Raw genomic sequence first — 19,137 nt, 5'->3', positions numbered from 1 at the left:
ATTGGTAGTTAATGTGTCTGTTTCAGAGCTAGGTGTTTCCAGTGTCGTTGATGATATTTCTTTTCCATTTTTTTAAAGTAAATGTATTTTTATTTAAAATCATTTAAACAGATTTATGCAGAAGCAAAATATGAACTATGGACAAACAATAAATAAACACTTTATAAAAGCAGAGTCCTGCACTGCTCCACTTCCATTCCCACACCACTCCCTAAATCTCTGTTCCTCTTGCTTGTATATCTTTGTTTTTCCACAAGTAAGGGGTTAATTTTTGCCATATCCCAAATTCTTCAGGATTGTAATAAATCTTATAAATAAGATGCTTATATGAAATAACTTCTGTCACATCAGCCTACCACACCTTTTTAAAAATGGGGCAGAAGAGATTGTCTTCTTTCCAAGGATGAATTGCTTTGCAGAACCAAGGGCATTCATAGTCTGTTTCTTGAAAGACTTTGTAGTCCCATGCCTGATATTTCATATGTGGTGGTGAGGTGTAAGGAGCTACTGTAGCTGTTGCCCATTGTATCTACCAAGTCTCTCAACTTGATATTTAGGCTGGATCCTTCGTTCTTAATTTGCACCTTTCAAGAGTGATATCAATTTAAGGGGCAAAATCCACAGCTGGTATAAATCAGCAGAGCTCCACCAATTTACACACCTGAGGTTCTGGCTTAAAACATTTTGAGATACTTATTAAGAGCTAGATCCTCTCTCATTGAATTCATTGGGAGTTTTGCCATTGACTTTAGTGGATGCAGGATTTAAGTGATAAGAAATTCAATACTACAATGTGAACGATCTAATATTGGTATGATTTATCCAGAAATAAATTGGATTAATTGAGAAATATACCTAGTTCAGGAGATGCTGTACCTGATTAAATAAATTACAGACAGAATACTTAAATGTGTAATTATGTCTTGTTAGCAGGATGTTTATTCTGTTCCATTAGCAACTTGATACAGTTTATTTACCAACTTTGTAGTTTTCTCAGAAAAGAGCTAATTATTTGAGCATCAGTGATATATTGAAAAAAGAAAAGGAGTACTTGTGGCACCTTAGAGACTAACCAATTTATTTGAGCATAAGCTTTCGTGAGCTGCAGCTCACTTCATCGGATGCATACTGTGGAAACTGCAGAAGACATTATATACACAGAGACCATGAAACAATACCTCCTCCCATCCCACTCTCCTGCTGGTAATAGCTTATCTAAAGTGATCACTCTCCTTACAATGTGCACGATAATCAAGGTGGGCCATTTCCAGCACAAATCCAGGTAAATGGCCCACCTTTATTTTCATACACATTGTAAGGAGAGTGGTCACTTTGGATAAGCTATTATCAGCAGGAGAGTGAGTTTGTGTGTGTGGTTTTTGGAGTGGGGTGGGGGGTGAGAAAACCTGGATTTGTGCTAGAAATGGCCCACCTTGGTTATCATACACATTGTAAAGAGAGTGGTCACTTTGGATGGGCTATTACCAGCAGGAGAGTGAGTGGGGGGGGGGGGCGGAGGGTGAGAAAACCTGGATTTGTGCTAGAAATGGCCCAACTTGATTATCATACACATTGTAAGGAGAGTGATCACTTTAGATAAGCTATTACCAGCAGGAGAGTGGGATGGGAGGAGGTATTGTTTCATGGTCTCTGTATATATAATGTCTTCTGCAATTTCCACAGTATGCATCCGATGAAGTGAGCTGCAGCTCACGAAAGCTTATGCTCAAATAAATTGGTTAGTCTCTAAGGTGCCACAAGTACTCCTTTTCTTTTTGCGAATACAGACTAACACGGCTGTTACTCTGAAACAAGTGATATATTGAGGTATACGGCCAAATTCAGGCAGAAACTTCAGGGTAGTAAGTAGCAATCAACCAATAGTGTCAGGTGAGTATATATCTCATATATTCATAAGGCCACGTGGACCTCATTTATTCCTCTTCCCCTTCCACCCCCCCAACTGGAAAGGGCTTAGAATAAAAACATGTGGCCTGATTTTCAGTGTTCAATAGGAACTATAAATTCTCAATGCCTTTGCAAGTGAGACCACTCAGGCAGAAACTACTGTACCCAATACAGGAATATTAAATAGCTTGACGTTCACATACTAAATTTAAATCTTAGCTTCTTTTTTTAAAAAGTACAAACTGAGAATATAGGCATCTTACCAGCAAGCTAATTGTTTGGCATTTCTGAAAGCGGTTTGAACATTGTGTGATTGTTTGTTCTTTATCTTTTGTAGCCCTGACCAATGTAGGGATTCTATTACCTCATACCTGAAAGGAGAAACTGGGAAAGTTGAAGCCAATGGAAGCCGCACAGAAACTACAACAGAAGTAAAGACTAAATCTTATGTTCAAGAGTCTATAAACAAAGTGGGAAAACAGAGTGACAAGGAAACTCTGAAACCAAAAACACGAAGTTCTGTCCATACTGAAGAGCAAACATTATTAACAGCGTATCAGAAATCTTTAGAAGAGACCAGCAAGCCAACAGTAGAAGAGCCTAAAACCTCTGTGCCTGTCAGCATGAAGAAGATGAGCTGGAAAACTCCTGAAGATAGCAAGCCAAGAGCAAACATCCAGGAAGAGGCAGGAGCAGCAACGTCTGAACAAAAGGTATGTCCTGCAATTATTAATCTTCTAGTTGAATACGCATTAATCTACATAAAGTTTTGTAAACTTATAGTGAAATTTGTTTTGTTAACTCATTTTTCTCCCTTTTAACACCAATTTAGTATGATTAATTTACTAAATTACAATAATGGAAATTAATGGTTCAACCACTGAGTTTTGACATATAAGTGGCAAGGTGAAATAGTGTTGGGGCATCAAGGAGCAATTATGGCTTCCTAATTCTCTGCCTGGTTCCCAGCCTTGCCACCTTGGCTGCTCTGAGCTGCATCAGGAAGCAACAGTTGCAATGGACTATGTCTCCTTCCCACCTCTGACATGCCTGCTGTGCTGGTAGCTGTGTCAAGGGTGGTGCCAGGAGTTAGCTTCCATGGTTCTGTTCCTACAAGAGAGATGCAGATGGTTTCCGTTCTTTGTGCCATTAAAACGAACAGAGCAGGGCAGAAAATCTTCCCCGCCTGTTTTTTCACTACATTCATTTTCAGGAAAATACTTTATCTATCTAGTGAAATTTAACCTAGTATTTGTGCTTTGTTCCCCTGACACACTCATCCATGCTGCAAATGCACAAGGCTAAGCTGTGTGGTCCTGCACAGGCCTACAGAGAATTACCAGTGTACAAAGCACTTCTCTAGGATAGGACATGCTCTTTCATCTAGTGATAGGTGTGGTCTACTGCCTCCCCTTCAGTTTTACATTGCATGTCCCTACTTTGCATGTCCCTAAATACTTATTGGGCCTCTGGGTGTTCCACCCACAGCATCCTTCCAGCCAGTTGTCTGCTCAAGATGGAATTTTAGTGCAACTCTCAACAGCTGATTTCCTTCCCGCAGCCTAATTAAGTTTGTTCAAATAATTGTTTACAGCACGACAGTTCTGTTCTGTGAAGCCAGACAGCTGGAAGGTTGCCATTGGATAAACAATAAGGCCACCAAGGAGCTAATGATCTATAAAATAGCTAAGAAAAATCTCAAGGCAGAGGTGTTGGAGTTTCTTCTATCTCCCTTTGTCCTCTATACAGGGACTCTATTTTACTGAGGGCAATAGATTAAGGAATTATAAATATTAAGTGATCCATGTAAATATATCTTGGAATTTGTTTGCAATGTAACTTTTTTATTTGTAGTATGTACTAAATTTTTTCATAACATGATACAGTAAATTAGTTGTAATTTAGTTCATTTTAAAGTGCTCCCTAATTGTTTTACCCCGTGTCCCTTTATACCTGGTAACATTATCATTCTTAACATTTATGTACTGTACTGTTGTATTTCATTCTTATTTATTAGTCTGTTGACACATCTAAAGCTGTAAAGTCCTTTACAGGTATTAACTAATTAATTCTCTCAACACCCCTGTAAGGTAAAGACCTGATCCAAAGCTAGTTGAATCAATGATGTGATTCCTACTTACTTCAATGGACTTCGCATCAGAACTTATGAATGTAGTATTGTCCTCATTTTAAAAAAATGGGAATACTGAGGTAGGCAGCATAAGTGACTTAACCAAGGCCACAAATTGAATCACTGGCAGAATAGGCACCAGAATTCAGGAGTCTTGACTCCCAGATTCAGATTTAGTACACTAGACCCAAATGTCTCTCCTTATTTTTTAAAAATTTTAAACAAAAATAGTGTAAAAACCCTTAATTCTATTTGCATGTCCACCAGGTGGTTACCCAAGTGTCAGAAAACAGGCAGTTGGCCACTTTTTATTCTCAGGCTCTTCTCACTTTTGAAGATTCTATGCTGTAATGTAGGAAAAATAAATGTGTGCGTATTTTCAAAACTGCTTTCAGCACTTCTCTTGTAGCATCCAGTAGAGGGTGATATTTCTCTCTCTCTCTCTCTCTCTCTCTCTTCGTCACCTTAATGACACAACCTTTGAATAAGCTGGATACTGCAGAGCTATGTGATTTCTGAGTCTCTGAAAGCCTGTAAGACTACCAAACACTTTGCTAGAATTGATTAGTGACTTTACTATTATGGTACATCAGTGAAGGCATGGGTTCTTCTGGTTTTTCTAATTTCTTTGATCTGAATGATTTGTAATCAGTAGTTAGTTACTTGAGCAATCGGGTTCCAAGTGAGCTATCACATACACTCCTTGAAAAGACAGGGAGATTACCACTGTAATATATCTGGGAGGTATTCTTCAGAAGTGATCTCTAAAGGAAAAAAGAAATCATAGTCTGAGTGGGAAAATAGATGGACTTCAGGAAAAAATTACTGCACAATTTCAATTATTGCACAAAACATTTGTCATTGAGGATGGAAAAGGACATTAAGAAGGAGCCTGGAGTTGGCAGTGGGATATGGTCTTTCATCATTAGGCCACCGTTTCAAATTTTGTCCCAGAGAATTCATGGATGGAAATCAAACCATGACTGTTGGGTAACTGTTTGCTTGCCTGTGTGAAATGAGTTGGTGGCCTAGTTCCTAGTGAACGGGTTCCACATTACAGAAACCATCGCTACAGTTTCATTAACTCCCACCTTTATAGCTGGCAAAGATTCTTCAGAGAACCCTCCAAAACATGGTTTTGAGACATACTGGCATGGTGAGGGAATTCTCTTCTGTCGCTGCCCCAGCTGTACCATGTTCCAAGAATAGGTGCTGTGGCTGCACCTTTCACAAGCATCAGGTTCACATGAATTTTATCTTAAATAAAAAGGCTCAGAACTGTTAAACATTATTCCTGTTGGAGTGCTCTAACAGTGTCATGGCTGCTCCAAATGCAATGGTGGTAAAATTCCATCATAACTAAAAGAAGACACTTTAACCCCTTAATTAAAGGGGGCATTCTTTCTCCGACATCTTTGTGGTTTTGGGGAATCCATTTTTGTTTCCTATCACTTTTTATTATCGTAATTAAATTAAATTAATTTGATTTATTTATTTGGATAGCAGCAATAGTGTGGTTGGCACATTACAGATAGGTTTGCATTGTCTTGAGATGTTCAGCTGTTTGCATTTCTTTGCTTTGAATATTCCTTTTCTGTTTATCTCTCTCTCTCTCTCTCATGCTTGCTTTCTTTGCTTTCTAGATCATTTCTGAGAATACTCTTTGTTTGACATGCTGGGCTGGATAGACAAAAAGGAAGAGAGGTTTAATATATTTAGTTAGCAGAATTTTAATAAGTAATGGTGTTCCTTTTCTCTCTTGACTTTAGAGTCGTATTGAATAATTGTAGAGATTATTTGTTTGTAGAGACTGTTTGTAATTAGCCCTGGAATTATTTGATACGATTTGAAATCAGATAAATTTTGAATGGGAAAGCCATTTACTCAATAAAATTCTACAAATGAAAAATACCGATGTATTATTTCCATGAATCTTGACTGGTGTTTACTGTTTAATCATTCAGGAGGTAACTGGCTTATTACGCTCATGGATCCTGTACAGTTTCATCCCTTTCTACCTACCCCCTCCCGTTTCTAAGATTCCATTTCCTGTTTAGGGCCTTACCCAGTGCTCACAGAAGTCAGTGGAAAGATATCAGTGGGCATTGGTCATGTTCATAGTTCAGAAACCATTAACTGCTTTGTTTCCTCGGGCAGGAAATGGAACGATCTCTTACAGAACATTATGGACCAAGATTTCTAGCATTGGTTTTGTTCAAACTGCTAATTCTTGAGCATAATTTTGCAAAAAGTTGTAACTTGTGGTTTGTTTGTTTTTTCTCACATCCATATTTTGTAAAAGTTAGTATAATTTTAAGTAAGATGCTTAAGATTCATTTGTTCAAATGCATTTTAGGATCTCATTATTTGTCCTGTATTAAAAAAAAAGCTTTAAAAGCATTTAAGATACTTCATAGATGGAATATTTATCAAACTAAAGCACAGCAAAGAGCAAAAAAGACCCCACAATAAATTAATGTGCAAGATTGCAGACACCACATACATGGTACATATAGGATGAATTAAGATTTGTGATAATCTTTTCTTTCTCCTGGGTGTTCCTGCTCAGAATGTTTTGTCTTTTAAATGTGCTTTTAAAATATACTAAAACTGCCTTTATCAGGAATTTAGTGACAGTGACATTGAGATTCAGAGTGAGTCGAGCTCAGATGAGGAACAGAGAATCACTACAAGAGTTTATCGCCGGCGTGTGATTCTGAAGGTATCCTGTGATTTTAGTTCTGGAGGTACCACTGGCATGGATTTGGTCTTGACTGCTGTGCTAATGTTCAGTGTTAGTCATATTAGACTCCCTTTTGTAATGTGCTTTCCATTTCTGGTATGTATTTACAATTAAAATATTAGGTAGTCTTTCTTTGCTTAATCTCCAGGCTTATGGTTGTCTTCTGGTGGGAATCAACCACACAGCGTTGCCTTTTTGTCTCTCTTAATGCCATTGTGTTCTGCATAGCATCATTAACACAGTCACTATATATAGTGAGATATAATGGCATATGGACATAGTTAGATATAATGAAACCTTCAGGGTTGATAACCACTTTCCAAGCATGTCTGGTATGGAACAGAATGTATGCACACAGGGCATGTATGATATATTTTGGTTTTTCTTAATTTTAATTGCATAAATCACAAGTAAAACACATTCTGTAACATTCCGTAAGGGTAGGATTTAGAAACATAAGACCTATTGATGTTCCATGGGACTTGTGTTCCTAAATCCCTTAGGTGCTTTTGAATATCTTTCCCTACTGATATTTGGGCCTGATCCAAAACCTGTTGAAGTCAATGAGAGTCTTGAGTGGGTTTTGGATTAATCCTTGTTTGATGTTTTTACAACAACATGTTGATGGAATGTATTCACAGATATAATAATACTTAATAATGTGGTGTCATGTAAATAAATACAGTTGTTGTGTATATTTTGTTATACACTCAAATAATTAGCTGTTACTTGCCCTAGAACAGTGGTGTTCAACCTGTGGTCCGTGGACTCCTGGGTGTCAGCAGACTATGTGTAAGGGGTCCGCAAAAGGTTATTGTTACTATAGAACAGTGGTTTTTAACCTATGGTCCGTGGACCCCTGGGGGTCTGCAAACTATGTCTAAGATTTCCAAGGGGGATCTGTACCTCCATTTCAAATTCTGTAGGGGTCTGCAAATGAAAAAAGATTGAAAACCACTGCCCTAAAACATTTACATAGTCAAAGATTATGTCAACACTATGTACTAGGGCTGTGACTCCCATGCTGGCATATAAATACAGATATGTATTTGGCATGGCTAAGCCATGCCTCTGCTGCTGCTACCTGTATTACCATGACTACACTGCTATTTATACTTGTGCTAGCTTAATGAGAACTAGCACCAGTATTTGTATGCGAGTAGGGGAATCACACCCCTAGCTTGTAATGTAGACATAGCCAAAAATGTATCTGTATCTAAAACATGAATTTTAATATTCAGTTATTTGTAGGATTTTCTTGTACGTTTTTATTGAAAAACAGTGATGAGTCCAGAAAGACAGAGCTGCTGTCATGCTTATATAGCTGATGCTATAGTGATGGAATTTACCTGTGATATAATAGTTATTTTAGTAGCATAAATTCCAGCTATTCATGGCATTTCAAATCTGCCTTTTTAGATTAATATTTGTACGTTTATGGAAAGGGGGAATGCATGGGGGGGGAGGGGAGGGAGAGCTCAATGGTTCGAGCATTGGCCTGCTAAACCCAGGGTTGTGAGCTCAATCCTTGAGGGGGCCATTTAGGGATTTGGGGCAAAAAGTGGGGATTGGTCCTGCTTTGAGCAGGGGGTTGGACTAGATGACCTCCTGAGGTCCCTTCCAACCCTGATATTCCTATGATTCTATGTGTCTGTGATTCTTAATACTGGTCAGTTCTACCTCCTCTCTATGATATGAAAACACACTGCTTTCCAGACATATTGATCTCTCCAAGATGCAGGCCCTTGTTTAATACCATACATTATATGCCTCTTCAGTTTATCAGTCATGTTCCATTCTTTAAAATCCAAGGGAGGCTTGCCGGGGTGATGGCTGGATATATCCCAATGGGACTAAAATCTTTCTGTCATCTTTATGGGAGAAGCCTGTTGCCATCTTTCAAAATCTCTAAACTGTTCATTACATCTCTATGACACCGCAGTAATTGTAATCTGAAGTATTCGACGCAGCCAGAGAGGAATAAGAATGTTGTTCCTGTTTTCACATTGGTCTGTTGTTGTGAGGGTATCATAGGGCAGTGTAAGCTGCATTGCATAAAGATTCTCCCCTGGCCAGATGCTGAGCTCTTAACAGCTCTTTTACACTGTTGCAGTAGCTTGAAAAGCTATTGCACAGGAAAGAATTCCTCCCTCCCTCCCTTTGTGTTCTGTTCAATACTTCTCACTGGTTTGTTGTTTTAGAGGCTGTAGCAATAGGAGACTGGGGCAATTTTTTTTTTTTTAAGTACCAAAAATTCAAGTTCTAGAATTGAACTGCCCCAGAGGCCAGTGTTCTCTTTTCCAGTTAAATCATGCTGCCTCAGACAACTCGCCTGGCCCATTGTAGTACTGATCCTATATATTATGGTTTGGAGCAAGTACTGTATTATCTTTAAATAGGGACACCCTTGACATGCTTGTTCACTTTTTACTCCATTGAAGTCATTAGAAGTTTTTCCTGAGTCAGAACTGGGTAAGGATTTCAGGATTTGGCTCTTAATGTTGGGTCCTTATCTTGATTCAGTCCTATTTTTCCATATCAGTAATAGCAAATGAAAGCAGGTGATTACAGGCTTGGCCGCTCCACCATGGAATAGCTGCTGTGCAGAGGGTTGCTCATGTGACATTTTTACTGTAGTTTATATTGATTACTGTCTCATCGCTACATTGAAAGTAATAGAGGTTCCAGGTATCCCACAGAGGTGAAATTTGATCACCCCTGGACTAAGGATAAATTCAATCTTGTGGAAAAAGAATTCACTGGATGACTCCACAGGTAATGTTAGGACTAAACTACTTTATTGACTTTCTCATTTCTTTATTTCTGTTTTGTTCCTTTATATGTTGTTGTTTTTCCTATTACTTATTATTTGCTACGTACAGTTATTGTGCTCTTCTCTGTTCAAAATATGGAGAAAGTCATTTCCCTGTCCAAGGAAAGTATGATCGAAGCACAATCTCGTGAAGTGCTGAGTATTCTCAAACTCAACTCCCATTTGTATATAGCACTTTACAGGATTGAACCATACATTTAGACAAAATATGTAAGACACATCTCCCCATATTACCAGATCATGGGCTAATCTCAAAATGGTAGAGAATTTTTTTTCCTCTCCCTTTCCCTGTTTGGAATTTGGTGCTAGGACTCACAAAAGAGGTGCAGGAGTATGGGCAATTAACACACAAGGAGAAAATAGGAGCTTCAGCCATAAGATATACATTTACAGGCAGATCTAAACCCCAGTGAATTCAATAATTACAATAAATGGTGACCCTCATTTTTATGCTTTTTAACAATTCTAAACAATCAAAATGATTTAATCAGCGTCTTGCAGAAAGTCATGTGAAAGATCTGCATTTCACTTCACAACCATTTTGTAATGAAAAAAAACCCTAATTTCTGTCAAATTTCACATCATTTTGCAAGTTTTATTCCCTTTACTTCTTGACGCTGTTGTGGATGTTCTGTGTTTTCTTCTAAAAATATTCAGAAATGGGCTCTTTTCCCTCCATCCTTTTTGATAGTGAAGTGAGAAAACAGGTGGTTGGTTTTAAGGGGTGTTTGTCTTAGTCTTCAGTAATGCAGAAGGGCAGAAGGATCTGAGCAGCAGTTTATTACTAAGCTAAAACCAGCAACTCTTGTGATCTTATTACTCAGGGGAGACTTATTTGTGGAAAGTGAAAATATAACCAACCTACAGGTGGCAAGAATTACGGGTGAATTTCACCTAGTGCACATGGCCTGTTCTCCACATCAGGGCTTACATTGTGCTTTCAGCCATGAGAGGGCCCTCTCTACTGGGGTGACTTTCACTCCATATGAATAAGACAGTAACTATGTGCTCTAAGTTTCCCCCACCCCAACATCATCCATGATGTGCCAATGTCAGTGTTTTGGAAACTATTGAAGTTACTGGCTTATTTTAACAAGTCAGAACATAAATGTAAAAGCATAACCATTAAGACAAACTGCTTATTATCATTATAACCACACTGTATATAGAAAGAGCTTTTTCTGCATCACCAACTTCTAAATCTCAAACCACTTTCTGCTGCCCCAACAGGGCATTTCTTCTTTTCAGCTCTGCACTTAAGTTTACCAGGGCTCTTTTCTATAGCTTTAGTAGTACATCTGTGAGCAGTTGTAAGAATCAGCATAGCTGACAGACTTGCAGAATCTGATTAAAGAAGCCTCCCCAAGTAGGCAGAACCCACCAATGACAGTGACCTTAATGAGATATTTGTTTCTTGCGATACAGCCACATAAACTTGAGACCACAAGATACAGCTGCTGCTTAAGAACTGCAAGAATGTGAATCTTCAAAAAAGAACTCGATAAATTATTGGAGGACAGGTCCATCAATGGCTCATTAGACAGGGGTGGTGTCCGGAGCCTCTGTTTGCCAGAAGCTGGGAATGGGCAATGGGATGGCTCACCTGATGATTACCTGTTCTGTTCATTCCCTCTGGGGCATCTGGCATTGGCCATTGTCAGGAGACAAGATACTGAGCTAGATGGACCTTTGGTCTGACCCAGTATGGCCGTTCTTATGTTCTTAATCTTGAGACGGCGGGATTAGGTGGTGTTGATGGGTTTGGTTAGTGGGAAAACAGGATTCCGGGCATCTTAGAGCTGCTGCTGCTGCTCTGGAGTCATCCGCCCCAGTCTTTTGGAAAAATTTAATATTGGAAGGATCTTTTTACTTCACCTATTTCCTTCCGCTTTTATGCTCCATTTTACTTTTGTGGGTCACAGAGACTCAGCTACACCCTTCTTCCCTGCCATTAACAATAACAGATAAAATAGGAACAAAATGAATCATTATCCTTCTAACAACAAAGCAAACATAAAAGAAAATCAGAGCTCTCCGGAACCAAGAGTAACCTTAGGCACATGACTGCAGCATTGACTGTATAACCCCGTTTAGTTGGAGGTCCCTGAGAACACACACAATCTGTAAATAAAAGTTCAGAAAATCAATAGGGCTGGTTGGAAGACTTAAAAAGAAAACAAAATGCTGCTCCCTGGGTCTCCTACCCTGGAGAGCAGCAAAGAGGATGCCAATTGGCTTTGGAGGGACTGCATTCCAACTAGTATGGTAACAAAGATCTGGTTTGAAAAGCCAGCCAGCATTCCCTTCATTGTACTCTGGGGTTGGGGCAGTGGATCACAGCTTTGTTCAGTACAATTCCCGGGATATAACTGAGCTTCCATTAATCATGAATGTACTATATGAAGTTTTTCTTCCTGCTTTTCTGAAGCTCTCCATGTTGTGACAGTGATTTAAACCAGTCATGGGTACAATAAAGCTTTATACAAACATGTTGCAGCAGGAAGAATCTACTCTTCACCTCTGTGGGGATGCACCAGTTATGTATTTTCAAGGCAAAAAGCAGCAGTTGTGGTGGGGTTATCTTATGTGCTGTTCTAACCCAATACCTCTTTATGTTCATGACAACAGCAAGTAAAACTGCCAGTGGGCAAGTTTTTCTAGTAAATGTCCTTCTTAATAACTACATCGGGCTAGAAAATTCAGTGCAATCCGATCGATCTCCCTACCTACTGTAATTTATTTTAACTACCCACAAGCAAGAAAAATCTGTGAGCTAGATTTCATCAACACTGGCTTGCTCAGTATTCACTGCATTTATCATTAAACTGTGGTTAAAGGAGCATGTAACTAATTAAGAGCCCAAGATACCTTTGAAGCTGAATCCTCTTGCAGTAAATGTCTTCCAATTTACTGATATGTTGTGTTTCAACGTTGATCACAGTAGGTGTCACTCATTTATGTAAAAAAATGTAAACATACAGACAAAATTCCCACCTGTTTATGCAGTAAGAAAGGAAACAAGTATAAAAGCAACCTGAGAGCAGCTGGGCATGCACATGGCATCGTGTGTTGGTTACCTTTCCTATGAGCCATACTTTTTATGGTGGCGGTTATGGTGATGTTATCATTCATTATTTGTATTACAGTACTGCCTAAAGGCCCTAGTCGAGACCCCATTGAACTCAGCACTGTTTACACACACACACACACACACACACACACACCAGCAGCAGCAGCAGCAAAATGCTTACAGTCTAACTAGAGAGACAAGGTGCGTGAGGTAATATCTTTGATTGGACCAAGTTTGGTTGATGAGAGAGACAAGCTTTCTTCTTCAGATGAGAGCTCTGTGTAAGCTCGTCTCTCTCACCAATGGTCCAATAAAAGATATTACTTCACCCCCTTTGTGTTGCTAGTATCCTGGGACCTACACAGCTACATTAACAGTGCATACATTCTAAATAGAGCAGACAAAGGATGGAGTAAGGGGAGGAAACAGAGGGGGACAACTTTAACTGTGATTCCTGGAGCTACTTAGGCACTTGAAAACTCTAATGTTTTTGACAGGAGCCCTGAATCTAATTCCTTTATAAAAGAAAGAAAAGTAAATAAATATTAGACCCACTCAGCTCTAATAACAACATGTTCTGACATCTTGTGGCAAGTCACTTAAGGGACACTCGTTAGGTTTAAAATTTTAATGTATATTCTTACTTTATTACTAACTCCGTGGAGAGAGAGACCCCGTCAGGACTCCTGGGTTCTATCCTAGCTCTGGGAGGAGAGCGGGATCTAGTGGGTTATAACGGGGAGCAGATACATCTGGGTTCTGTATAAGAACATCAGAATGGCCGTACTGGGGTAAGACCAAGGGTCCATCTAGCCCAGTATCCTGTCTTCCAACAGTGGCCAATGCCAGGTGCCCCAGGGGGAATGAACAGAACAGGTAATCATCAAGTTGCCCTGTTGCCCACTCCCAGCTTCTGGCAAACAGAGGTGACAGACTACTGCCCACCCTGGCTAATAGCCATTGCTTGACTTATCCTCCCTGAACTTATCTAGTTCTTATTGAAACCCTGTTATAGTTTTGGCCTTCACAGCATCTCCTGGCAAAGAGTTCCACATGTTGACTGTGAAGAAATACTTTTTTTGTTTTGTTTTAAATCTGCTGCCTATTAATTTCATTTGGTGGCCCCTAGTTCTTGTGTTATGTGAAGGAGTAAATAACAATTCCTTATTCAATTTTTCCACACCAGTCATGATTTTATAGACCTCTGTCATATCCCCCCTTAGTCGTCTTTTTTCCAAGCTGAAAAGCCCCAGTCTTTTTAATGCCTCCTCATACAGAAGGTGCTCTATACCCCTAATCATTTCTGTTGGCCTTCTCTGTACCTTTTTCAAATCCAAATGTATCTTTTTTGAGATGGGGTGACCAAATCTGCACGCACTATTCAATATGTTGGCGTACCATGGATTTATATAGAAGCAATATGATATTTTTCTATTATCTATTCCTTTTCTAATGATTCCCAGTATTCTGTTAGCTTTTTAAATTGCCACTGCTCATTGAGCAGATGTTTTCAGAGCACGATCCACAATGACTCCAAGGTCTCATTATTGACAGGTTCAGCTAATTTAGCATGTATACTTTGATTATATTTTGTATGTAGAGTTGGGATTATATTTTGCCAAGTGCATTACTTTGCATTTATCAACACTGAGTTTCTTCTGTCATTATGATGCCCAGTCACCCAGTTTTGTGAGATCCTTTTGTAGCTCTTCACAGTCTGCTTTGGACTTAACTATCTTGAATAATTTTCTATCATCTGCAAATTTTATCACCTCACTGCGTACCCCTTTTTCCAGATCATTTATGAATATGTTGAATAGGACTGGTCCCAGTACAGACCTCTGAGGGACACCACTATTTACCTCTCTCCATTCTCATCTTTTATTCCCACCCTTTGTTTCCTATCTTTTAACTGAAGTGCCTGGCAGTGCTTTCAGGATCGTCTAATGATCCTTCATTTACTTTAATGATAAGTTTCAGAGTGGTAGCCGTGTTAGTCTGTATCAGCAAACAGAAAGAGGAGTACTTTTGGCACCTTAGAGACTAACAAATTTATTTGAGCATAAGCTTTCGTGGGCTAAAACCCACTTCATCAGATGCATGCAGTGGAAAATACAGTAGGAAGATATATATATATAGATATATAGAGAACATGAAAAAATGGAGGTTGCCATACCAGCTTCAACGAGAGTGATCAATTAAGGTGGGTTATTATCAGCAGGAGAAAAAAACTTTTGTAGTGATAATCAGGATGGCCCATTTCAAACAGTTGACAAGAAGGTGTAAGTAACAGTAGGGGGGAAATTAGCATGGGGAAATAGTTTTTAGTTTGTGTAATGACTCATCTACTCCCAGTCTTTAGTCAAGCCTAATTTAATGGTGTCCAGTTTGCAGATTAATTCCAGTTCTGCAGTTTCTCATTGGAGTCTGTTTTTGAAGTTTTTTTGCTGAATAACTGCGACTTTTAGGTCTGTAATTGAGTGTCCAGGGAGGCTGAAGTATTCTCTGACTGGTTTTTGAATGTTATAATTATTATATGCCATCATGTGCCAGCAATGCCCCTCTGCCATGTACATTGGCCAAACCAGACAGTCTCTGCGCAAAAAAATAAATGGACACAAATCAGTCATCAAGAATTATAACATTCAAAAACCAGTCGGAGAACACTTCAACCTCCCTGGACGCTCCTTAATCGATTATCCTCGTTAGAGTTGGTATGGCAACCCCCATTTTTTCATTTTCTCTGTATATAAATATATCTTCCTACTGTATTTTCCACTGCATGCATCTGATGAAGTGGGTTTAGTCCACAAAAGCTTATACTCAAATAAATGTGTTAGTCTCTAAGGTGCCACAAGGACTCCTCGTTCTGTTTAATGACAAGCCTTTTGTTATCTTAATCACCCTGCCTCTGTTTATAAACAAACTCCCTGCCCCAAATTCTGTGCTGCTCCCAGCTTCCCAACTCATCACATCTCACACTCAAGCTGTTGCAGTTGAGAGCTCGGTCTGGGGCTAGGGTGAGTAGACCTCCCCTAGGAAACTGGGGGTAGGGGGGAACTAGAGCCCTCCCCTGTTCCCCCCCCCTTCTCCCCCAAATGGCACCCCTGCAAGTGACCACTACAGTTGAGAATACATCTTAGGTCTCCTGTGTCTCTACTTCCCTGTCACTGGGCCACATTACTTGTTGTTATGGCTTTTAATTACTTTATGTTGGAACGGATAACACGTGTTAGCATAATAGTGCCCAGCATAATAGATCATACTATCAGTTCCCAGCCGGCTTCATCTCTGAAACTTAAGGGTATTGTTTCCCTTGTACTTCACACAGTGGCTGGGAAATAACACAAATTTCAGTTCACAAAGTATTTGTCAAACCATTTGCCATCTCCCAGCCCCATGGCCACCAACACAGCAGGGAACAGTTCCTTGCTATGGGCATACCCTGCTTGAAAAGTCAATTCTGACATCTTGCCTATGAGAAGGGCAGGGGAAGAAAGATAACCAAAGCAAATGAAAGACCCACCAAGGTGGATACTTGCCCTCTTGAGAGTGCCACAGGGGACCCATTTTGTCATTCCTCACTTCAATGTGAAGCTTGTAATCTAATCTTGTAAGCCAGTTTTTTTATTTCTTCTTTCTCATTAGAGCTTCACCACAGTCACATTGAGACTGGATTACTGTAGTGCGTTCTGCATGGAACTCCACCAGCAGCCCATCTGAAAACTTCCACCAGTGCAGAAAGTGACTGTTTAGTTACTTAGCCAAGCTTCGTGTAGGGCAGGTGTGGGCAAACTATGGCCTGGGGGCCACATCTGACCCTTCAGATGTTTTAATCTGGCCCTCGAGTTCCTGCCAGTGAGCGGGCTCCGGGGCTTGACCCACTCCATGTGTGCCATGGCTCCGCGCAGCTCCCGGAAGCAGTGGCAAGTCCACCCTCTGGCTCCTATGCATAGGGGTAGCCAGGGGGCTCTGCACACTGCCCCCACCCCAACCACCGCCCGCACAGCTCCCATTGGCCGGCAACCGCCATTTCAACAAGATTTCATTTCAAATATTTTCTCCATTCTATAAATAGTGAGAAATGTTTCTTCTCATGTGAACTTTTTGGCTGTTTGATTGGGTGAACTGAGTGCATTTTTCTTTTAAAATCCCAAATTTTACTCTCAGTACTTGGATTTTAGAATTCCTGTACATAAATGGTTGGCACTTATAGCTTAATGGATGTCTGTTTAGGGACTACGCCATTGTGAACTCCTGCTTACATTGAACATGAATCAGACAACAGCACTCTAACATTTCAGAAAAATTACTTGTTGCTCAAGGAGTTCGATGCATGATTTAGTGCTTAAAAGAAACAAGTTAGAAACTCAGTAAATGCTTTAAGGACACCTTTCATGTACTAAAATACAGCTATTAGCACATTTATACAGAAAGCCTTTCACGTTATCCATGTGAGATAAATCCATTTGAACATATTTTATTACTTAAAATCCAACCTAGCATGTGTTTGTTGCTTGGAGTGGTGTGAAAATAAATGTGTGGGCATTGCAAAAATATAGGTTCTATTGCTAATCTTATATCACATTCTTTAGGGTGAGGAAGCAAAAAACATTCCTGGTGAATCAGTAACAGAAGAACAGTTTACCGATGAAGAAGGCAACATCATCACAAGAAAAGTAATCATGAATTGCAGTTTCACTATTCTGAATCGTTGTATTCAAGTAACTACTCTTACCAGGCTTTCTCCTTTGAGAATCAGGAAAGAAAATCGATACTTTTCATGTGTTGCTTCCTACAGGTCACCCGGAAAGTAATAAGACGTGTTGTTATCCCACATGAGAGAAAAGTTGGTGAAATGGTAATGGATGGGGGGGCTACAAAGAAATAACAGTAGAGGAGGGTTGTGCTGACTATCTATAAAGCGCTACTAAAGGGCTGGAGGTTTGCAATTTAACATCAAGTCTTGGCAAAGAGAAGTGCTTGCATTGTTGACAAGCTGTGCATCTGGACGAAGGGCAAGGTTTTACCATTGTAATGTTTACTGATAGGGTTCATTTTCAGAAAGATCTATTTTCATTGTGCTAGCAGCAAAAATCTTTTTCACACTAAGATATCAGGGTTTCTTTGTATAAAACAGTCAGTGGTTTTAAATTTAGGACTGGGTGTGAATTCTCCCCTTTGACTCCTCCCTCCCCTCAAAAATAAGTAGTTTCATATGTGTATTTTGGTTGTCTTTTAGCATCTTTACCCTGGACCTGATATGTGTTTTGTATCATTCCTTCACAAACAGAAAAAATATTTACCTGTAGTGAACAGGGGACCTGATCCTACAACCCCTTACTCATCTGAGTAATCCTTCAGTGGCACAGCTCATGTGACTAAGTGGTTTCAGGATTCAGCCTGCCATGAACATGTTTGGATTTTGGCAGTGTGAAAAAGAGAACATCAGGCCAAATCCCAAAATCCTTACTCAGGGCCAGCCTCTCTGGAGAATAGAATGAAAGTAGGGCTGCAAGCAGCTTCTGTCTGCCCTTCCATGCAGGAGCCATCTCCAACTTCTTGTATGCCCTGAAGCATAAGAACTGCTCTTTCTGTGTAACCTGTAGGGTACAAGTCATCCCAAAGTGACTAGGGGAAATGAGGAGGAGGGAAGCCTGTTCTCTCTATCTCTCTCTCTCTCTCCTGGTCAGCAGAGCTGGATAGATGCGCTGAAGGCAGTATATTGCATCCCTGAAGAGAAATAGCACAGGACAATGTGGCTGTCTTTAATGCAGCCCTAATGCAGGACTGTTCCTCAAAGGTGCTGTTGAGCCCTCAGTTTGAACTAAGTCTTTACTCTGGAAAAACTCATTGAAGTTAATGGAGCTTTTGTCTGAGTAACAACAGAATCACTGCTATTGTCCCTCTTCTGATAGTAAAACACAAGCAAATGAAAATAGAACAGAGTTGAAAATATAAATACCCATGCCCTCCTCCCCAGAGGAAACTCTTCAGTCTTTTAGTCTTACCAGAAAAACATTACTGTTTAGTAAGGAAAAAATGGATTTGGAATGTACTGTGAACTAAAAATGGGTTACTTAAATATAAATATAAATGAACCTTACCGGTGAATTCCACTGATGCCCTATATAACAAACACTTTTTACTCCAGTGTGAAATAGGCTCATTATTATCAGGGTATTTATTTTTAGATAAATATTAGGTTATTTTTAATTAATGTAGAATAGCTGCAGTTCTAGGTCTTGTTAGGGCTTTGATTGTCAGTTAACAAGACGTCCGAAAACTTGGCCCAATCAGTTTATTAAACATAGATAAATCGACACAAACAGAGAGGATACCAACTCTTGGGAACAGGCTTGCAATGATCACAACTTCAATTTTTCATCTGTGTCTATCCTAAAATATGAAGTTAATTTGACTAGTAGCCTTGTTTAAAGCAAGTAGAAGAT

General features: G+C 39.6%; 1 protein-coding gene across 2 annotated transcripts in view; it reads left to right on the top strand.

Annotated features, from left to right (window-relative positions):
- Positions 1-19,137, top strand: part of ANK3 (ankyrin 3) — a 290,556-nt gene that overhangs the window by 269,918 nt on the left and 1,501 nt on the right. For both annotated transcript variants that reach the window (XM_077823435.1, XM_077823434.1), the window contains one exon: positions 2,246-2,621. In XM_077823435.1, coding sequence (XP_077679561.1) covers positions 2,246-2,621 — 376 coding nt within the window. The remainder of the gene's footprint in view (positions 1-2,245; positions 2,622-19,137) is intronic.

Source organism: Eretmochelys imbricata, chromosome 7, assembly GCF_965152235.1.
Source record: "Eretmochelys imbricata isolate rEreImb1 chromosome 7, rEreImb1.hap1, whole genome shotgun sequence".
NCBI classification, from domain to species: domain Eukaryota; kingdom Metazoa; phylum Chordata; order Testudines; family Cheloniidae; genus Eretmochelys; species Eretmochelys imbricata.
Note: the sequence above shows the minus strand (reverse complement) of the source record. Positions and strands in the feature narration are given on the sequence as shown.